Below are 23904 nucleotides of genomic sequence, written 5' to 3' on the forward strand. Positions count from 1 at the left end.
ATGTAGGTAATACTTTTTCATTTTAACTTTTATTTAAATATAACAGATACTAAACAGTTTATGAATCAGAAGTGTTCGTTGTTGAATTTTCACAAAGTAAACACTCTGAAACCAGCCTCCAGGTCAAAAAATGAAACATTACCGAAGTCTCAAAACTGCCCAGTGCATGCTCATTATTCTCTCCCCAAGAGTGACCTCTCCTGATTTCCAACACTTCTAACATCAGAGTAGTTTATATTACATCAGTTTTGACTGTTTTTGAACTTTATACGAATGGGATCATATAATATGTACTATTTCATGTCTGGCTTCTTTCAACTTTCTGTTTGGGCAGTTCATTGATACTGTTACATGCAGTTGTAGTTTGCTCATTCTCATTACTGTATAGTACTCCGTTGTGTGGATATACCTCAATTTGCTTATCCATTTTACTGTTAATGGATATTTGGATAATTTCCAATAGCTATTTAGCTATTATGGATAGTACTGCTATGAGCATTCTTGTACACACATGTCTTTTAGTGCACAAATGTACACATTTCTGCTGAATGTATACTTAGGAGGACAATGCTGTGTCATAGGATTTGCATTAGGAGTCTTGATTACTTTATATTCTTAACTGCCAAAGAGTTGTCCTAAAGTGGTTATACCAGTGTACACTCTCAACAGCAGCCTATGGGAATTCTGACAGTCTTCATCCGCTCTAACAGAGGCATTTTGAAACAAGGTTTCTGACTCTAAAACCCAATTTTCTTTTCCTTTTATCTAAATTTTATTTAAAGGTAAGAACTTGGTAGCAATTTTCTTTTATAAATTCCATGATTCTTTCTAAGATTTTTATTCTTTGTTCATTAAGTGAGTTTCCTTTTTTATACTGGAAAATATATCTGTGCTGAATAGAATTTAGGAGGGTCAGCAGTGTATCAGAGGCCTCATGCAAGTATTTATCTTCACTGAACCCAGCCTCTTCTATTTTCTCTGCATGGGTGAAAAGAATGGCAGTGTAATTCTTCCAAGCATGTCCCAGAAGTTCCTGAAAGAAAGAAGAAGTTAATTTCTATTTGCCTTGGCCTATTTTCCTCAAACCCAAGCAAAGGAGTTATTATGGTCCAACATAGACAGTCAACAGATCTGGATGTCATTATGTTACTAAGAGCTGGTATATGTAATGGGAAGTGAAGACGGAGTCAAATAATGTAAGTAAATGGAGAGAGATGGGTGGATTTTGAAAAAAGGGGGGCCTTTATTTCTCCATTTTATTTTGCTCTTATAATTTATGTATACACAACTTCAGAACCGTATATTATTAATGTTGCATATGATACAATTTCATTTACAACATCAGCAATAATTTGTATTTACGGCCAACCTGAAGCTGTTAGAACCACAGTTCCTTTAAGTCAAAGGACTTCAACCAAGGGAATTGTCATATCTTTTTTTGTAGGAATGTTGTGTTATTATCATAACTAAAAGTATCTTCTGAGGATTTATAATTATATAATCTGGTTACAATCTATTGATTAATCAGATGACATGTAATAGAAAAGCTAAGATCAAATTACATTTAGTGATTTGGAACAACTACAAAATATTACTGTGATTCACATCCTCTTCACTTCACATGCCTAGAATCAAGCCTGGCTTATCAGATGACTTCCTCTAATGTGGTTGAAAACATCGAGAAGACTGTTATTCCTTTGTTTAGTAACATGTGGAAGTTGGTTATGGAATAAATTCTTGTTTGATTAGTGAAAATAAGCTGATATAAAATGGGAGTAACAGCATATGGCAAATTGTTCACACAATGTGAAAGGTGTCTAGAAATAACCATTTAACATTTTTAATATTTCCAAAGTTATATGAAATCATGGCATTGTGAAAGTAAAATGCCATTCCCTTCATTCCAATATTCTCATTACCAAAATATTTTCAAAGGTGCTACCAGTTAATAATAGCAATTTGAAATTTAGACCCTCACCATCATCTCAAATAGAATGTTTAAGGTATTATTTATTTTTGAGTCTTCAGAAAAATATTAAATACTTAGGAATAAATATAACAAGAAATATCCAGGACCTCTAGTAATCAGAAGAAAGAAAAAAGGGAAATCAACTAATATTTAGTGCTAGATATTATGCTGGGCACTTTACATGCTTTATACATTTTGAAATTCAATGTAATGCTTTGTGGGAAATAGTATCAGTACACACTCTGGCTTAAAAAATCTTAAAAAATTGAAAGTTTGGGAAACTATTTTCAATGTATATAACAAATGTAGGATTGATTTTTATAAGATTGAAAAACTGAAAATTAAAGGGAGAGAGATGAAGGAAGAAAGGAGGGAAGAATCAAGACATGTAAATAATATGAAACTATGGCAACTGTGGGACAATGTATTTAAACTTAAACATCTTGAGACCATGGTTACCAATTACAATTCCTAATACAGTTTGTCATTTATCAGAGCTATGTATTTACACATTTATCTCTGTAACTTGACCATGAGCTTTTGGAAGGCAGAGTCTATGTCTTTCTATATCAACCAAAGCCACTAGCATGTTGTAAACTCTCAATAGAAATTGGTTGGATTAATTTGGAATTTGGACCCTCACTGTCATCTCAAACAGAAGGTTTAGGGTTTTATTTATTTGTTTTGAGTCTTCAGTTTTGAAGTTGAGGGACACAAAATATCTTCCTGTAAAATTTCTCTTTTGTTCTATAGTTCATTCTCATGGACTTGCACGTAGTCTGTACTTTCTTCTTTGCGTTCAGAAAGACTCTCTCAATGAGTAAGTCCCAAATTTTTCCTCATATCTGTCTAAAGTTTGTCTGTGCCATAGAATAATTGCATATTTCTGGTTCTCCAAAAAGTGCCCTGCCTGAAGAAAATCTGAATTGAAGTTTCAAGATCAGTACATTAAATGAATAATTATTTTTAACAGATTCAAACCTTACAAAAGAATTTTTAAAAAGGTACTTTAATTGGTATATTCTTATGTGCCCTCAAAACACAACTTAGCAAAATTTAAATTAACCCAACTTTTAAAGAAGATAGCTCTTTGTAAGTCTAAGTATGTGTGTTATGTAACATCACATTTTAGCTAATTGTGACATAGCAAAATTTGTCATATTCGGTATGTTGTAACATATTTCTTGTGAGAGATCAGAGAGTCACAAAATAAACTGGTGTTATGGTTTGAATTGTGTACCCCCCTCGAAACTCATATGTTGAAATCCTAACCTCTAGTACCTCAGAATATAACTTGATTTGGCAATAGGGTTGTTGCCAATGTAATTAGTCAAGTTAAGGCCACTAATGCAATACGATTGGTGCCCTTATAAAACAGAGAAATATGGGCAAAGATATGAATACAGGGGAAAATGCCATGCAAACATAAAGACAGTCATCCATAAGCCAAGGACAGAACCCTTGGATAGATTCTTCACTTACAGCCCACAGAAGGAACTAACCCTGCTAATGTTCCTTTCAGATTCCTAGCCTCCAGAACTGAGAGATAATACATTTCTGTTGCTTAAAAGCTACCCAGGTAGTGAACCTTGTTATGGCAGGCCTAGCAAATTAATACAAATAGCTGAAAAAGTAATGAAGTGCTAAATAGATCTAGATTCTGGGAATAAAAAGATCCGTGGGTTATGTACATCAGAACCATTTGAAATGCTTGCTACAAATGCATCAGAATCTTCAGGGATGGAACCTGGGAATTTGAATTTTAAAAAGAATTCCACGTGATTTATTCCTTCTGCAAATATTTATTGAGGGTTACTTTGTTCCAGGGACACTTTTCTGCTTGTATCTAGTGGAGATTCTTTCGTACTAACTTAGAACTGAGGGAGAGGGACAGACAGGAAAGAAAATACTTTCCATTTGTTATTATTGCAGGTGTTGTGATAGAAAATATATTAGTGCTATAGAGGCAGACATTTGGCCTGGTTTGGGGTGGGGGTGGAAAGTGAGGATAAGGGAAGAATCAGGAGAAGTTTTAGCATGTGATGATGCCTTGAGCCTAGGAATCAACAAGAGAGTTATGGGCCAGTGAAGACATACCAAGTAAAGAGAGTGATTGAGCCTTATTGGGGATCGTATAGTATTAGGACTTTACTTCTATGATGTGAAACTGCTGACTCTTGAACATTCTTGTCTCTGAAAGTTTCTCAAATTTAGAGCTAGTTCTGATATTCACCCAGTACATTATTGATATGTTTATTTTGATTGCCATAATATTGAAATGTGTGTTATAAGTTAATAAATAGACACTACATTTGACCTCTTGAGTGCTACCCCCCCAGGTCTACCCCTTGGATTTTGGTTGATGCATGAACCACATTTGTCATTAAATGTTTTTAAAACATCACCATAATAAAAATTCATGCTAAATAAATTGTTTGGCCCAAGTGATCCCTTCCGGAGTTATATATCCTAATACAGAATTCTTCTCTTGCTAGGTTACTACTTATTGCATTCAATGCTGTAACTTTCACAGTATGTCTTTAGTTCCTAGTTTTCTGGGTTGTAACGTTAACACATTCCCTTTTTGTCTCCACCAGACATTTCCTATACTTTAAACTATAATAACAGTCAGGAAAAATGAGTTAAACTACCTAAGGAAAATAGGTTTGTAAGCTCGACACCACTTACAAGTCCATGTGTTCAGCCACTGAGAAGTTTTTACATGTTGATAATTATTTATGAAAGGATGCTCATGTCCTAAACTGTGAGAGAAATTGCACTTTTGAATTACTGCCAAAAATAGAAGAGAATGGTTGATTTAGCTTATAATCTTTAGATTGATTTTTGGCCAGAAAATAGTTGACTATTTGAAAGTAGTGTCGCTTGGTGTATAGTCATCATGTTAGTGGCCAAACATGTTCTCTATGGACCCAGAGAAAGAATAATCACAGTTGATTGATACCTCACATAAAAATCCAAGAGTAAGATAAGTTAGTGTAAGTTATCTGGTGTTAATAATTTAAATATAGTACTAAGCTAGATGGAAATTTACAATCAATCATGAATTGTTGTTTCAGAGTGCTAATGGGTATGAGTCCTTCTAGTCTTTTGGGATAACTAGTTAGGATATAAACTTTGTTTTCCAGGAATTATGTTCATTTTCCCAGGACCTCACCAGCCCTGCCCCATTTTTTTGTGGTTGATGAAATCATAGCATCTGGACTTTTTAGGGGGAATATTTTAAAAAGCCAACTATTACATCAACTGAGAAAAAAATTATCATGGAACAGGAGGACAATAAGGACCATTCTTTGTATTTCATACTATTCCCTTACTCTCATCCCACTTAAAGCACCACATTTCCTTCTCCAAGAGCCGAATGATAAGACCTTGTTAGATCAGATTCAGTGAATATTCAGGCTTTGAGATCTTCTATGCAAATTGCCTTATTTTACAGAAGGGGCTATTGTGACATGTGACATTAAATGGCCAAAGCCGCACAGCTGACTGTTGGCAGGCCTGGGCCTATAACAGAGGTCCCCTACCTCCCCGGACCATGTCCTTCCTACTAATTTGGAGCTTCTTACTTTAACCTTTACTAAGCCAGTGAACTTTCTTCCCAGATTTTTTTTCTAAATTAATAGGGAAGTTCTTATTACATCAAGGCTGTGTAAATTTGATTTCACTCTGATTTTCTTCTGAAGCTTATCAAGATAATCCCGAAGAAGGTTACAAATAACATGTCCTAATTTTGGCATAAGACAAATACTGACAATAAAATTATAATGGCCATAGCTGACATTTAGTGTGCACTCGTCTTGTGCTAGTGCCTGAGTTAATTTACTGTTATGTTAATACGAAATTAGTCCTGAAAATAACCCAGTCAAGTAGACGCTATTATTTTTCCCAATTTACCAATGAAGAGATTCAAATTTAGAGAGGCTACTTGCTCAAGGTCACAAAGCAAATAAGTAACTAAGTAGGAGCTTGAACACAAGTATAACTTACTCTGGAACACATGCTCTTAACCTCTGTAATAGATTGCTCGTAGCTAGTAATTCATTTGAATAGGTACTCATCACAATCTGCGTAGTGACAATAACAATAAAAATGTTAACAATGATAGTAATTTTCTGTGCATCTACTATAAGTCAGGCACAATGCCAGCACATTACATTCATTAAACATAATCCTTAAATCTCTTTAACATAGGTAAAATTATCCTCATTTTATAAGTGAGGAACAGAAGCCAAGAAACTCTTAGTAACATTTATAGTCACATACCTAGAATTGTAAGAAGGCTTATATTTCAACTAAATTCTGTCCAACAACTAAGCCTATTATCTTTGTTAAGTATTTTCAGGCCTTGCATTGGCCTTTCTGAGCCTTTTGTGTACACCCCCACCTATAACATCAACATTTCAGTTGTTCATTCTAAATAAAAAATATCTGCTTGAAGCCTGATTATGTACAGTAATAATACTGATACCATGATAGTGGAAAGAATTTGGACTTCAGTCAATTCCTGGATTCAATTCCTAGTGTAGTTTGGCTGCTTGCTAGCACTTTTCTTAAGGTGACTTTATTCTGTCTTCTCTTATTCATTATTCGTGGATTTTTAAATAACATTCAAATGATATTCAGATAATATTTAGATGAATCATTGCCTTTATTTCCCAATTCTGGGGAGATGACTCACTGACATCTCCACCATTTTGCTATAAATTATGAAGGCCTAACATAAATAAAGAAAAAGGGATCATTTGGGGAAATGTCTCACTTGTCATAGCTGGCAGCCTATGACCTCTCTAAAAAATACTAGAGCACAAATTAAAGAGAGATTTAAAGAGACCACAAGGAGGTACAGGAAAGAAGAGGTCACTTCTCTGGTATTGGCCTGTGGGCTCCTTCCAGGGCAGGCATGAGTGCCCCCAGAAAGGAGGAAAGGAAAAGGGAGAAGGCAGATATTCCATTCCCCATGTTGCATAAGCCAGCAAGAAAAAGAAACCAGGGTGTGTCTGAAACCAGAGGACCTTAACAACTCCTTGCTCTTCCTAACAGCTGTTGGTCCTATTGAATATTCAGACATTCTGCAGCTGCTCGCAATCTGTGAGCACATCCAGATGGCTGCCACCAGTAACTGAAGCACCTTCAGGAAGAAGGTCATAAACAGCCAGCTTGTGCATAGGCGATCTTCAACCAAAAATTATGATGGAAGCCCAGAACAGGACTGCAGTGCCTCCCAGGGGTCATGGGCCCCTCTGAAGCTTACTAAATCTTGGCTGCTGAGTTTTCCTGGGAGGGAAAAGATATTTATTTTAGAAAAAAAAAATCTGGATCTGAATATTACTCTAGCCCATCTCCTCTCTGCCTTTAAGTCATGAACTGGACACTGAATTAAGAAGGCAGTGGTAAGAGAAGGTGGCTGTATGCCAGGTACCTTTTAAAAAGATCAGAGACATGTATGAATCAAATTCACTTGCATAAAAAAAATTAGGGGATTACAATAGAGTTCTGTATCCTAAAACTGGAGAAAAATCTATTTTTAAAATGTCTTTTTTTTAAGATTTTTTATTTATTAGTTTGGCGCAGAGAGAGAGAGCACACGCAGGGCATGTAGCAGGCAGAGGGAGAGGGAGAAGCAGACTCCCTGATGAGCAGGGAGCCCGATGTGGGGCTTGATGCAGGGCTCAATGCGGCACTAGATGCAGGGCTTGATATGGGGCTCAATCCCAGGACCCCGGGATCATGACCTGAGCCAAAGGCAGAAGCTTAACTGACTGAGCCACCCAGGTGCCCCTAAAAATGTTTGTCTTTTAAAATACCCTTTTTGGCTAAGCATAGGACCAGCATAGAGAAAAATTTGGAGACATATGGAGAGAAGTTATTTTGTGAGAAATATTTGTGCATTTATTTGAATTTACTGAGTTATATCCGTGTGTACCTTCAACTAAATGTTTATTTAATAGCAGCTTTAAATGAACTTCCAAACTTATTTAAAAAAATTACACTGATGGAATGGCAACAGGTTTTCCCCCACTTGATTTCTACCAGAAATATTGTTTGAAATGCAGGCTTTAATAGTTTGGGGGAGGTTTGTGGGCTTTCTTAGATTCCACATTGTTTCTTAATTGCAATCATCTTCTCTACTTTTGCACAGCATGTCCTTGATTTTTCAGGAGTTGGATGATGAGGGATATTTTTTATACTCTTGTCACCCTAATTTTTTCCGCTAGTTTATTGTGATTCCACATATGGCTTTTTTTCCCCCCTCATTTTTAGAAACATGCACAGTTACTGAAAAAAAAAAAATGTCTGTCATTTAGAACAATCTTATGCCTTTACTAGTTAAAGGGAAAAAATATTTCTTTGAATATAAGTATACCATCCTTCTAACTGTAACAGATCCTGTATCGACGTGATCAGGGATTGAACCAAAAGAAGAGTAGCATTTATACAAATTCTTGAATGAAAAATGTCTGCTCTCTATTCTCCCTGTAGTTTACCTGTGGAGCTTCTAGTAGTGATGAGTTCTCTTATCTCCGTGACTTAATGAAGCTACTGAGTAATATTAGTTAAGTCCAGCAGTTAAATTTGGGTGGCCCCAGACTGAGAATCAAGAGACTGAGTAGAATGGAGCAGCTCAGTGAGCAGTTTCCGGGAATTCTTGGTTATAGATGGACTTGGTTCATATATTGTATGTAACATATGCAAGTATTACTCCTTCCATCTCCTAGTTATAGCCATACTCAGAAGCCCTCTCTATTCCCCAGTCCATACCTAGACTGGCTGAACAAGCTTCCAACTTAGCAACTTCTAATACATGAACAAATAAACATGGATGGACCACTAGGCAAAGGTGGCATATGTTATTCATGTTCACACTGAGGCCCCTGTGGTTTTTGTGGTCTTTGCTTGGCTACAGTGGATCAGTTGCTGACCCTACAGATGATGAGGCGCTCAGAGCATCTGAAATTCCTGATTTGTTTCCTATAAATAAAGCATAGCTCACTGTGATGTAAGTCGCAGTGAAGCCTGCTTTCCCTGGGCCATACATTATGCTACTTTGGCACTTAATGCATTGTCTTGTACTTGTTTATCTATTTGTGTCTTCTAGACTATAAGTTTTTTGAGGGCAGGGCTCATATTGTTCACCAATCATTAAGCTCTGTGTAAGTACCTGATACAGTTTTCAGTGACTGAATCAGTGAATGAACACCCATTTGTTGGTGAAGTATAAGAGATTGTCCCTTGATGTTAAATGGATGCAAGTTTTAGTAGTTCTTAAACTTTGCCATTTAAAAAAATATATATTGGAAAATTTATGCAAATGCAGGTATGCAGGTTCTCCTCTTGAAATTCTGTTTCAGTAGGACTTGGATGAATACGCATTTTTAACAACAGCCCAGTTGATTCTGAAGCAGATAGTCTGAAGAACACATTTACAAACTCATTCAGGGGTTAGTTAACCTCTGAAATCTAGCATCTTATGGGGGGAGGGGGTTGTCTATGACCTAGCTGTAAAATGACTAACTGAATTCCTCTAAAGGAAATTGTAAAAATGACTCTTAGTAGGAAAAATCAAGTAATTTTTACCATTTCTATATGACCAACACTTGTTTTAAACTTGCTCTAAACTACTCTTTTGAGCAGACTGTCATAGGATAATGTCCTCCAAATAGAAATAATGGCATTAGTGTAATTGCTTTTTTGTATTACCTGAATCATCTGGACTGAGGAAGATGCTTCCTGTCCGCAGAGAGGCACATCTGCTCTCTGGACCAGCAGCGCAAGATGGAGACCCTCCTGCCCGAAGTGATGTGCCAGGGCCTCCTTGACCTCCTGTTTCACATGCTCCTGTTTCAACCTGCTGTGTGGATAACCTGGAGTGTCCAACACTTGGATCTGCAGGGTTATCTCTTGGCCACCTCGACGCATGAAGCCACAGAGGTGACAACTGCGGCCCAGACAACAGTCTTTGGTTACAGAACTTGGAGAAAAGCTGCTGTGGAAGTCAGTGCTCCCCAGAAGAATGTTCCCAGCAGAACTTTTTCCACTCTGAGTCATGCCAAAGAGGGCCAAATTGATGATCATCTTGCTGGAGTCTGTCATGTCTGTGGGTAAACAGAGGCTCAGCATAAGCAGTTAGGCTTCTACATTCACCTAGTATAAGGCTTCTTACTTGGCCTGGAGCACTCCTGGTCCTACTTTTGGCTTACTTGCCCCTCATTCATAGTGACTAAAGCGTGGAGGAGTGCTGCACTAAAGTGGAGACACTCCAGTGACAGTGGGAAGATTGAAATAATATTGGTAGTTTGCAGTGGGAGAGGAAAGAGAAGTCAAATACAGACAAGGAAGAGAGAAGGAAACAATAATTGCAGGAAAATCAGGGGAAAAAACCCAAATTACATGAATATAATGTAAACCATGTTTAGGAGGAATATGTTAACCCATCAATGTGGCAGGTGAGTCAGTTTAGCAATGGGTGCTGAGGTTCTGAGTTCATAACGAGACTAGCAGCAGTATTTGAAAATCAATCACTCTTGGAGGAGAAGTAGGAACAGAAGAGTGGAAAAAATGGATCTTTCTGGCATTTTAAATAACATCCCTTACTTACCCACCTCCCCAGCCCTGGAATACACAAGTGGCATCTGCAAAAAATTATCTTTCCTGACTTCCTGAATGTTTGTCTCCTATGAAACATGAATACTGTTAAAGAAGATTTTTGTTTTTGTTTACTTTTTTTTTTTTTTACAACCAGGCAACATTCTGACGAAAATGAGAACTGCTTGTAATTTCTGTTACGAAATAATTAATAAATCATTTCCATGGTCCACCATAGTAACTTAATTGGCTTTTGAATAAAGGAAGTAAAGCCCAACACATTGTGTAGCTCAGTTAGGAGGGAGGAGAATCTTGGGAGAATCTATTCCATTTACGGCACCCCTAAAATGGAAGTAATCTTTTGTGTAGAACATAAGCATTTTAAGGTCATTGATCATTTTCATTAGATCAGTAAGACAGAGCTACAGGCCAATTGCCAAATGAACTCAACCTGCTGATTCAGAAGTAAGGACATTTAATTAAAATTGTGTATTTATTATTTTTGCTTATAACTTGTACTTCTATTATTCAGTTTTATATACCCCTGGTCTTTCTTGCCCTCTATTGCCCCTCACCCCAAATTCCCTAGACTCCAATATGAACATTTTGAAGGAACCTCACACCCCCACACAAAAGACACTCATTTTTGGAGTCCCTCAAGGTGACCCCAGTTTACCCAGCTCATTCAGCTATGTCGGCTGAACAACAGTCACTCAAATTTCCTTTTACTCCTGAATCAAATGCATGATTAAAAAAATAATTACTATTATAGAATCCCAATACACTTGCTGTACGTCACCTACCTTTTCCAATCTTAAAAATACTTCTTCCACAAAGACTTCCCTGGAGCTGGTACAGTTGTGCTCGATATGAACTTTAACCTTCTGACAATGTTACCGTACCACTCTGGGACTGATACTGTATGTATTTTATTTAGTTAATCTATTACCAGAATCCTCTCCATAAGTGGTTAGTTGTCTTCCTCTAATCAGCACTGACTTTTTTTTTTGTCATCTGACAGGCTGATTTCAACAGATACTTCCTGAAACTTTATTTCCAAGATTAAATTCTTTGTTTTAGGGCATTGCTGATAGGTAACAGCTTATCTATGGCATAAAGAAATTCAAGATTGACAACTTTTAAACACAAACTAGACATTCAAAAGCAATGGTCACAATTTTTTCCATTATAAATGATGGAACGTTCCTCATTTACACTACTTCATTTAAAGTTTCAACAAATAGATATGCAATATACATGCAATCAATAGATATTGAGTTCATAACAATATTTAGTTCATAAATTCAAAAATTCTATAAGAAAACGTTTGGCTATTTCCATGGAATTGAAATTATCTTATCCTAACTGATGTAATCACTAGCATGATCCTATCTGCACATGTAGTTCCCATATCAATTAATGATAGCACATTTCAGAAAAGGAGTACAACTAACTGTAAATTGAGGCCAAATACAGTTTTCTTAAAATTGGGGTTTCATTTTGTTATTGAAAGCTTTAATTTTTTCTCTATATAACCCATACTTTTCCAACTACCTTTTCAGTGTGTAAGATGTAGAAACCTTAGTATGGTTATTTATATTCTGGTTCATCTTCTCCTATACCTCTCAAAAAGTCTGTGAAGTATGTATTTATGTGTGAAGGAATCTTGGAGACATCTGGAATGCCTTATGACTTCATGGGCAGAAAGTTAAAAAGTCTTCCTGCGTGGATATAACAAGGAGAGCATGAACCGTTTTCATTCATCTGACAAGCACATTTGGCTTTCTTGAATGAAGCAGAAAGAACCTCCCCCAGGTGGCAGTAGTAGCCTGTTTCCTAAGAAGTGATTCTGAACTGGAATTTATTTTCATTTTCTTCGTCAAGCCATAAACTGACATTCTTCAAACTGGCAACCTACATCAACACATATGAATTGTGTGGAAGATCTTTTGAATAAAGGTAAAATGAAGCTATCTTTCCTATGTTCTATATAAAATGTGACAAGCGTAAAAGGTTCTTAGTTTTCAAACCCTCCACTTCGCAATCATAGTTTAAATCATTTGCTGAATGCAACAGTTGACAGTTTAACAAATAAGGTTCAAAGTTCATATGTGTGGTTAAAAGTTCCAATGAGGCTGCAAAATTTAAAAATAATTTCCAACAGGTTTAATGGTGGTTTTAGATCTAAGCCAATTTAGAGATTATATAGAAGGGTAATGTATTGATATTAGCTGATGTTAAATAATTGATGTTAATTCTCTTTGGATCAGAGTGAAAAAACAACTTGAAAAATTACCTTCACTCTTTACAGAAATTTGGCTAAATATAATGTCAGTGGGATAAAACTGTATTACTTTAATGGCTGGCTCTAGGATATCTCTGAGGAAGGAAGTTGTCTTTTAGAAAATAGTTCAGTTAGCTACTTGAAGTAGAAAAGGGGATCCTGATAAGGTAAGTCAGACTCACAAAAAGTGATCACCAAACTGCTGGGAATCGGGGAAGAGCCAAGAAGAGAGTAGATTTCAGGGTATATCAAGAATGGATGGATGGAGGGAGGGAGGAAGAGAGGGAGAGAAGGGGAAAGGAGAAGGTGGTAGGGGACATTAGAACATGGCAAGAATCTGGATTTCCCGCTTATGCAAATAGCTAAAGGACTCTGTTAGAACAGAGAAGCTAATGTTCAATTTTAAGTTCCTTGCATTTCTGGGATATAAAGTAAGCTGTGTTCATGATTACTTTGTATGAAGTGGATTTTTATTTTTGTTTTGTTTTTGGTTGTTGTTAGAATTTTATTTTATTTTATTTATTTTATTTTATTTTATTTTGATAGAAATTAATGGAGAAACCTGAGGTCCCCCCTAGGTTAGCACAGGATAAAGACCACAGAAGTTGGAGATTGGAAATGACATCTGAACTGAAGTAATTGAGCAGAGGCAGGAGGTTGAAGCTAAAAGGATGCTAGTCCCTGGGAGCTTTCTGGGAAGGATCTTAGACTTCACACAGTCTCTGAAGTGAGATATGTAGTAAGGGTGACTCTAGCTGACACAAGTAACAATTATATTTCAAATTACACACATCAGCACAGTATTAGTTTGCTAGGACTATCAGAGCAAAATGTCATAGACTGAGTGGTTTAAATAACAAAAGTTAATTTTCTCACAGTTTTTGAGGCTAGAAGTGTGAGTTTAGGGTATCAGCAGGGTTGGTTTCTCCTGAAGCCTCTCTCCTTAGCTTGTTATGGTCATCTTCTCCCTGTCTCTTCACATGGTCTTTCCTGTGTATGTTTCTGTGCAAATTTTTTCTTCTTATAAGGACACCAGTCATAGTGGGTTAGAGCCCACCATGATGACCTCATTTTAACTTAATTGTTTTAACTTAATTGCCTCTTTTAAAGGCTCTGTCTCCAAATACAGTCATATTCTGAGGTACCAGAGGTTAGGATTTTAACATATGAATTTGGGAGAGACATAATTCAGCTCATAATGCACATATACACACATATATATTAACACTTGCGCATATATGTATACATTATAATTATAAAAATTATATATCTTTATACTCAGTAAAATTGTGTCTCTATACTCCACAAAATTGAGGTTTAGTATAAGCAGTCCTGGACTTATGGTAATTTGACTTAACAGGTACTCTCATAGTTGTAAATAATTTCCAATTTTCATTGACTTGAACTGTGAACACATTGCTCATTTGTTATGTCTTTTCATAATAAAGAAGACCCTTAGAGTAATAACCAGAATCTGTAATTATGATGTCTAAATGACCTTAATCTTGGCCAACACTGTTCTAAGTGGAGGGGAGCACTGATAAGCTGGCTACATTTGGTGGTAACTTAATTAACTCCGTCTGAGCTGATCTTAGAATGAGACATCAGATCTTACCTTTCCAAAAATTTTAGAGAGCACTGGTCAGCAGTTTAAATTTGGGGGACAGTCCTAATTTGAATTCATTCTGAAGGTTCTTGGAGCCATAAAGAATGCCCGTGTCTGAATAGGAATTCTGATGGGAGACAAGGTCTTCAGTCCAAACTTGGCTGGTTTCACATTTTAAAGACTGTACCAGTCTCATCCTCACTCAGGAAAATTTACGATGTTGTTTTTTGTTTGTTTGCTTGTTGCTTTCCTTCTGAGTATTTCTGATTGATTTTTTAAAGGATAATAAATAAGTATATTTCAAAACATCTAGGAAAAGAGGGGAAAATAGGGTCATTTAAAACATTTTAGTTCCTGGCCCACATGGGACAGTGGCTCCTCTTGGGGACTGACACAGTAAACACATTTCTTTTTCCAAATTACCTATGTCCTCCCCCTATTTACTCCTCTTCCTTAAGCAACCCCACTGTGATGAGAGGAGTTAAAGATGGGATTATGTTTAGCATGTAAATAGTGTTCAGGCAAGACTAATTGTTGGCAATTACTTAATCAGTGTGGTATTCTTTTGCTAAGCTACTGCATTTGTTTTCTAAGATTTACTTAAAATTTTAGCAACTTTCTTAATAGCAAAATTGCTTTATAGATTTCTATTTTTTATTCTATATTTGTTAGGGTTTCAGATCAAGAATATACTAATCTCTTCAGATGAATTAGAAAAAATTCTTTCTTTTGTGATAGTCTGCAATAATTTAGATACCTTGGCAATTATTCATATCTGGAAGGTTTGAAGAAACTTTCACAAAAACAGGCCCAGCAGCTTTCTAGAGGTCATTCCAGAATAACTTAAAAAATTTCTGCCATAGTAATTTGACTCTTCTTTTGTCAATTTTGATGATTTTTATATTTTATATTTTAGCATGGATCCCTCTTCTTGTTCTGTGATGGCTTATATATTGGATTTGACTTTACATACTTAGTAAATGTTTGTTTGCACACATGTGTATGTGTGTGCACATGTGTACATGCATTTAACTTTTATAGCTTCAAATGGATTTCCATTAATATAAATGAAATTTATAATCTGATACCTCTAGAATATAATGAATAATGTGACGTAAAGTAACTCAACTTTTGGTTACCAGCTTTGAGCCCTTTAGGTTGAACACTAAGAATCATGTTATCATTTACAACTATAATATAATAAGTCATCATATAAATATATGCTATTAATGAAAAATGAATGCAAACTTGAAAACAAGAGAAAAATTAGTAGGCTTTTTGTTCATTTGTTTGTTTTTAGGTTTTTATTTAATCACACTGTACTCATCACAGGTGCACTCCAAAATCCCCATCACCTATTTCACTCATCCCCCTGCCACCTCACCTCCCACAACCATCAGTTTGTTCTCCAGTTAAGGGTCTGTTTCTTGGTTTGTCTCTCTCTCTCTCTCTCTCTTTATTTCCCTTTGCTTGTTTGTTTTGTTCCTTAAATTCCACATATGTATGAAATCATACGGTATTTTTCTTTCGACTTATTTCACTTAGCATTATTCTCTAGCTCCATTCATGTTGTTGCAAATGGCAAGATTTCATTCTTTCTTATGGCTGAGTAATATTCCATTACACACACACACGATACAGCTTCTTTATCCATTCATCAATTGATGGACATTTGGACTGCTTACATATCTTGGCTATTGTAAATAATGCTGCAATAAAGGCAGGAGTGCATATATTCCTTTGGATTAATGTTTCTGTATTCTTTGAGTAAATACCCAGTTGCGCGATTGCTGGTCATAGGGTATTTCTATTTTTAACTTTTTGAGGAACCTCCATGTTGTTTTCCAGAGTGGCTACACCAGTTTGCATTCCCACCAGCAGTGCAAGAGGGCTCCCCTTTCTCCACATCCTCATCAACACCTTTTGTTTCTTGTGGTTTTGATGTTAGCCATTCTGACAGATGTGAGGTGATATCTCATTATAGTTTTTATGTGTGTGTGTGTGATGCCTTTTTTAAAAAATTTTTTTATTATAATAATTTTTTTATTATATTATGTTAGTCACCACACAGTACATCCCTAGTTTTTGATGTAAAGTTCCATGATTCATTACTTGAGTATAACACCCAGTGCACCATGCAATACGTGCCCTCCTTAATACCCATCACCGGCCTATCCCATTCCCCCACCGCCCTCCCCTCTGAAGCCCTCAGTCTGTTTCCCAGAGTCCACAGTCTCCCATGGTTCATCTCATCGTAGTTTTGATTTGCACTTCCCTGATGAGAAGTGATGTTGAGCATCTTTCCATGTGTCTGTTGATCATCTGTATGTCTTCTTTAGAAAAACATCTATTCATGTTTTCTGCCCATTTTTTAAACTGGATTATTTTTTGGGGTCTGTGTGTGAAGTTTTGTAAGTTCTTTATATATTTTGGATACTAACCTTTTATTGGTTATGTCATTTGCAAATATCTTCTCCCATTCAGGGGGTTGCCTTTCAGTTTTGTTGATTATTTCCTTTACTGTGCAGAAGCTTTTCATTTTGATGTAGTTCCAATAGTTTATATTTGCTTTTGTTTCTTCTAGAAAGAAGTTACTATGACCAATGTGAGAGAAATTACTGCCTATGCTGTCTTCTAGGATTTTTATGGTTTCAAGTCTCATTTAGGTCTTTTATCCATTTATTTATTTATTTTTGTATAGGGTATAAAAGCAAGTGGTCCAGTTTCATTCTTTTGCATGTTGCTGTCCAGTTTTCCTAATCCATTTTTTGAAGAGACTGTCTTTTTTCCTTTGGATATTCTTTCCTGCTTTGTTGAAGATTACTTGACCATATAGTTGTGGGTCCATTTCTAGGTTTTGTATTCTGTTCCTTTGATCCATGTGTCTATTTTTGTGCCAGTACTATACTGTTTTTATTACTACAGTTCTGTAATATAACTTGAAGTCTGCAGTTGTTATGCCTCTAACTTTGCTTTTCTTTTTCAAGATTGCTTTGGCTATTTAGGGTCTTTTGAGGTTCCATACAAATTTTAAGATTGTTTTAGTTCTGTGGAAAAAAAATGCTGTTGGTATTTTGACAGAAATTGCATTAATGTGTAGATTTCTTTAGGTAGTATAGACATTTTAAAATATTTGTGCTTCCAATCCATGCGCATAGAATGCCTTTCCATTTCTTTGTGTCATCTTCAATTTCTTTCCTCAGTGTTTTATAGTGTTCAGAGTACAGGCCTTTCACCTCTTTGGTTAGGTTTACTCCTAAGTATCTTATTATTTTTGGTGCAATTGTAAATAGGATTGTTTTCTCCATTTCTCTTTCTGCTGCATCATTATTGGTGTATAGAAATACAACAGATTTCTGTACACTGATTTTGTATCCTTTGACTTTACTGAATTCATTTATCAGTTCTAGCAGCTTTTTTTTTTTTTTAAAGATTTTATTTATTTATTTGACAGAGATAGAGACAGCCAGCGAGAGAGGGAACACAAGCAGGGGGAGTGGGAGAGGAAGAAGCAGGCTCATAGCGGAGGAGCCTGACGTGGGGCTCGATCCCGGAACGCCGGGATCACACCCTGAGCCGAAGGCAGGCGCTTAACCGCTGTGCCACCCAGGCACCCCGTTCTAGCAGCTTTTTGGTGGAATCTTTCAGGTATTCTATATATAGTATCATGTCAGCTGCAAATAGTGAAAGTTTTACTTCTTCCTTACCAATGTGGATGCCTTTTATTTCTTTTTGTTGTCTGATTTTTTGTCTGATTTCTATGGCTAGGACTTCCAGTACTATGTTTAATAAAAGTTCCTGACTTTCAAGGGAAAGGCTCTCAGTTTTTCCCCATTGAGGATGATGTTAGCTGTGGGTTTTTCATATATGGCCTTTATTATGTTGAATTATGTTCCCTCTAAACCTACTTTGTTGAGGGTTTTTATCATGAATGGATGTTGTACTTTGTCAAATGCTTTTTCTGTGTCTATTGATATGATCATATGGTTCTTATCCTTTCTCTTATTGATGTGATGTGTCATGTTGATTGATTTGTGAATATTGAACCACCCTTGAAACCCGGGAATAAATCCCATTTGATTGTGGTGAATGATTTTTTAAATGTGTTGTTGGATTCAGTTTGCTAGTATTTTGTTTATGACTTTTGCATATATGTTCATCAGAGATCCTGGCCTGTAGTTCTCTTTTTTGTGGTGTCTTTACCAAGGTAATGCTGGCTTTATAGAATAAATTTGTAAGTTTTCCTTCCTTTTCTATTTTTTGGAATAGTTTGAGAAGAATAGGTATTAACTCTTCTTTAAATGTTTGGTAGAATCCATCTGGGAAGTCATCTGGTCCTGGATTTTTTTGTTGTTGTTGTTGGGAGTTTTTTGATTACTGATTCAATTTCTTTGCTGGTAATTGGTATGTTTAAATCTTCTATTTCTTCCTATTTCAGTTTTGATAGGTTATATGTTTCTAGGAATTTATCTGTTTCTTTTAGGTTGTCCAATTTTTTGGCATATAGTTTTTCTTAATATTCTCTTAGAATTGTTTGTGTATCTGTGGTGTTTGTTGTTATTTCTCCTGTCTCATTTATGATTTTATTTATTTAGGTCCTTCCCATTTTTTTCTTGGCAAGTCTGGCTAGAGGCTTATCAATTTTATTGAATTTTTTCAAAGAAACAGCTCCTGGTTTCATTGATCTTTTCTATTGCTTTTCAGTTTGTGTATCATTTATTTCTGCTCTGATGTTTATCATTTCCTTCCTTCTGCTGGTTTTCGGTTTTGTTTGTTTTCTTTTTCAAGCTTCTTTAGATGTAAGGTTAGATCGCTTATTTGAAACTTTTCTTGCTGCTTGAGGTAAGCCTGTATTGCTATAAACTTCCCTCTTAGAACTACTTTTGCTGTGTCCCAAAGTTTGAACCGTTGTGTTTTCATTTTCATTTGTTTCCATGTAATTTTTAATTTCTTTTAATTCCTGTTTGACCCATTCATTGTTTAGTAGCATGTTATTTAATCTCCATGTATTCATGGTCTTTCCAGATTTCTTCTTGTGGTTGACTTCTAGTTTCACAGTGTTGTGGTCAGTAAAGATTCATGGTAGGGTGCCTGGGTGGCACAGTTGGTTAAGTGTCTGACTCTTGGTCTCAGCTCAGTTCATGATCTCAGGGTTGTGAGATCAAGCCCCACATTGAGCTCCACACTCAGCGCAGAGTTTGCTTAAGACTCTCTCACCCTCTCCCTCTGCCCCTTCCCATTACTCTTTCTCTCTCTCTCCCTCTCTCTTTCAAATAAATAAATAAATAAAATCTTTAAAAAAAAATTCATTATATGATTTTGTTCTTGAATTTGTTGAGGCCTGTTTTGTGGCCTAGTATGTGATCTATTCTGAAGAATGTTCATGTGCACTTGAAAAGAATGTGCACTATGTTTTAGGATGGAATGTTCTGAATATATCCACCAAATCCATTTGGTCCAGTATGTCATTCAAAACCATTGTTTCCTTGTTGATTTTCTGTTTAGATGATCTGTTCATTGATATAAGTGGGGTGTTAAAGCCCCTTCTATTATTGTATTATTATCAATTAGTTTCTTTGTCGTCATCTGTTTTATGTATTTGGGTGCTACCATGTTGGGTGCATAAATATTTACAATTATTATATCTTCTTGTTGGATTGTCCCCTTTATTATCATATTGTCCTTCTTTGACTCTTGTTACAGTTTTTGTTATAAAATCTATTTTTTCCAATATAAGCATTGCTGCTTTAGCTTTCTTTTGATATCCACTTGTGTGATAAATGTTTCTCTGTCCCCTCATTTTTAATCTGCAGGTGCTTTTAGGTCTAAAATGAGTCTCTTTATAGGCAGCATATAGATGGATATTGTTTTTTCATCTGTTCTGTCACTGAGGTCTTTTGATTGGAGCATTTAGTCCATTTACATTCAAAGTAATTATTAGTAGATATGTATTTATTGCCATTTTATTACTTGTTTCTGAAGATTTTCTCTGATCTTTTCTTGTCTTTCTTTTCTTCATGGTTTGCTGGTTTTCTTTAGTAATATATTTGAATTTCTTTCTCTTTATTCTTTGAATATTTATTAGTGGTTTTTGATTTGTGGTGACCATTAGATTTGTATATAACATCTTCCGCATGTAGCAGCCTATATTAAATTGATGGTCCTTTAATTTTGAACCCATTCTTGGTGCACCTGGGTGGCTCAGTCAGTTAAGCGTCCAACTCTTGATTTTGGCTCAGGTCATGATCTCAGCATCATCGGATCAAGCCCCAAGTTGGGCTCTGTGCTTAGCAGGGAGTCTGCTTGAGATTCTTTATCTTCCTCTTCCTTCTGCTCTCTCTCTTTCTCAAATAAATAAATTTGAGATCAATAAATAAATAAATAAATAAATCTTTACTAAATAAATAAATAAATAAATAAATCTTTAAAAATTTGAACCCATTCTTTACTCCTCTCCTCCTCATGTTCTAGGTATATGGTGTCATATTTTACATCCTTTTCTTTTGTGAGTTCCTTGATTGATTTTTTAGAGAATTATTCATTTTTACTGCTTTTGTGTTATTTTTGGTTCTTCCTTTCCACTCAAAGAGTCCCCTTTAGTATTTCTTGCATGGCTGGTTTAGTGGGCGGAACTTCTTTAGTTTTGTTTGTCTGGGAAACTCTATCTCTTCTTCTATTCTGAATGATAGCCTTGCTGGATAGAGTATTCGCAGCTGCAGGTTTTTCCTATTTAGCATTTTGAATATATCATGCTACTCTTTTCTGGCTTGGAAAGTGTCTGCTGAAAAATCCACTGCTAGCCTTATGGGGTTTCCTTTGTATGTAACTGTCTTTTGTCTTCCTGTGTTTAATATCTTTTTTTTTTTTATCACTATATTTTGCCATTTTAATTGCTATATGTCTTGGTGTGGGTATGCTTTTGTTGATTTTGTTGGGGTTCTCTATTCCTCCTGGATCTGGATATCTGTTTCCATCCCCAGATTAGGGAGGTTTTCAGGTATTATTTCTTCAAATAAGTTCTCTGCCCCCTTTTCTCTCTCTTCTTCCGGGACTCCCATAATACAAATGTTATTATATTAGATGGAATAACTGAGTTCCCTAAGTCTGTTTCTGTTTTGCATAATTCTTTTTTCTCTCTTTTGTTTAGCTTGATTACTCTTCATTACTCTGTCTTCTGGGTCATTCATTCATTCATTCCTCTGCTTCTTCCAGCCAGTGGTTCTTTCTATCAAGCATGTTTCTCATTTTATTTATTGAGCCTTTTATGTCTGTTCTGTTATTCCTTATCTCTGTTTTAAGTCTCTAACTCATGTCTTCCACTCTTTTCTCAATTCCAGTGAGTATCCTTATGATCATTGGTTTAAATTTCCATCAGTCATGTTACTTATATCTGTTTCACTTAGATCTCTGGCTGTGGCCTTGTCCTGTTCTTTCATTTAGGATATATTCCTCTATCTTCTCATTTTGTCTAACTCTCTGTGCCTATTTCTCTGTGTTAGAAAAGCCAGCTATGTCTCCATTCTTGAGGGTAGTGGCTTTATGAAGAAGACATCCTGTAGTGCCCTTCAGTGTTGTGTTCCCTGTTCTGCAGCTCCTGGCACTTCCAGGAGTGTTTCCAATGTGTGCTGTGTGCACTCTGCTCTTGTGTCCTGGCTGGTTTATCCTTCAGGCCAGTTGTCTGCAGAGGTTCTCTTTGCCTGTTATGGGCAGTGTTTAATCCCTGGCCTGAAGGTGTCATGTTTTAACTAGGTGTGCTCTGGTCTGCTTGTGAAATGAAACCTGCTTGTGAATGAGACCACTGCTGCCACCAAAACTGAGGCCTTGAAAAACTCCTGGGTTAGGAGATGCAGTGTTGGTCAGGGTTTGGGCCAGTATTCTGGGAGAGGAGACTGAGGCACACATGACTGGGAAGGATGGTTCCACCAGAATGCTGCGGGGGCAGGGCTTGGTATAAGCAAGTTAGGTAGCAAATAGGGCACTGTGCTGGTTCCCACAGGTGGCTCTGTGGTTTATGCTGATGGGCAGGGGAGGGAAATGGTGCTGGTCGGTTCCTTTGTTCCAGGAGGCATCTCCCCATTAATGCTGCCTTTCTGGGACACACTCAGAGAAGAGCAAAGAGCTTCTCCACTGTGTGCCCCAGGCACTCTTCACTGTTTCCATGCTATGTGTCTGCAGGCTGTTTGCCCTGCCTTCTCTCTGAGAGCAGCCCCAATGTCTTCTGAGCTCTCCCAGAACAAGCACACTGACCTTTAAAACTCCAGGCTTTAAGCCCCATCGGTTGCAAGAATCCATAAAGTTCCAGGCCCTCTCTCTTTCCATACCAATTGCAATGAGAATTTATTTTCCTCATGTGCTCACCTGTGTGCTAATCTGTCTCTTTCCCTTTTCTATGACTGCAGCTCCCTCACCGTAGCAGCAGCCACAATCAGTTTCTCTCCCAAGTCATGTCTCCACACTTCCTACCTTCTTCAAGGTGGCCTCTTCTCTACCTTTTTTGTGGAGTTTGTTCTGCCAGTCATTAGGTCGACTTCTGGGTTATTCAGGATGATTTGATAGTTATTTAGTAGTTTTCATGGGATAAGACAAGCCTAGGGTCCTCCTACTCTGCCACCATCTTCAAAATTAGTAGAGTCTTAATTCAAAGGATCTCAAATCTCCCAAGATTTATTCTCGAAAAACTTGTTAAATTCTGTTACCCTAATTTAGATCCTCTTTGATAAAAGATTTTTCTTATTCATTCTTGAGAAATAAGATGATATAATACAGAATATTATTGACAATATATTCATATAAAAATTTTATATGTCAGAGATTTTATATGCTTTATCCTTCTTACCTAGGAAATAACATGAACTCAACCTGTATGAATAAATATATTTTATTAGCCAAATGCACAGAGCCAGGGGGTCTCATAATGATTAATAAAGCTATTAACTCCTTAGCCCCTAAGATCAGACAGTAGGTTGACTTCAACGTGTAAGAGACTCTAATTTGTCAGGTATTATTCAATTTCAAACATTTATGTGTTATCAGTTCTTCTAGTAATGTCTTGGGAAGCACTAGAAAATTCTCTTATCATGATACAAAGCATCACAAATGCCAGGGATATTGGTTAGAAATAAAGTTATGGCCATAGATATCAGATGTCACACCTGATATTTCCTAGACTCGATGCCACAGAATCTCCAATTTTATGGGAAATGTTTTTTTTTTCCCTAAAATAATTGAGAATCTCAAGTCAAGAAAATTAGACCCTGGATAATAGTAACTGTAACTTATTTAATATACTTATAGTCTTCCTTAAATACCCTTTTTTTTCCAAGAAAATGTAAAATTTTCTCTCCTTAGTAATAACTGTGGTATGGAACTAACTTCCCAGATATTATCACTAGAATTTGCTGATAAAAAAATGTCTGAGGGGCGCCTGGGTGGCACAGCGGT

The 23904-nt window shown here is 36.3% G+C and overlaps 1 protein-coding gene across 1 annotated transcript; it reads right to left on the reverse strand.

The window, feature by feature from the left end:
• Positions 1-772: 772 nt before the first annotated feature.
• Positions 773-11236, reverse strand: GIMD1 (GIMAP family P-loop NTPase domain containing 1). Its single transcript, XM_008689399.2, has 2 exons — positions 9689-11236; positions 773-1033 (listed from the first exon to the last, which is right to left on the reverse strand). The coding sequence occupies exons 1-2, from the start codon at positions 10106-10108 to the stop codon at positions 773-775; spliced, it is 681 nt and encodes a 226-aa protein (XP_008687621.1). The 5' UTR covers positions 10109-11236.
• Between the last annotated feature and the right edge of the window lie 12668 nt (positions 11237-23904).

This window comes from Ursus maritimus, unplaced genomic scaffold, assembly GCF_017311325.1.
Source record: "Ursus maritimus isolate PB19 unplaced genomic scaffold, ASM1731132v1 scaffold_11, whole genome shotgun sequence".
Lineage (NCBI taxonomy): Eukaryota > Metazoa > Chordata > Mammalia > Carnivora > Ursidae > Ursus > Ursus maritimus.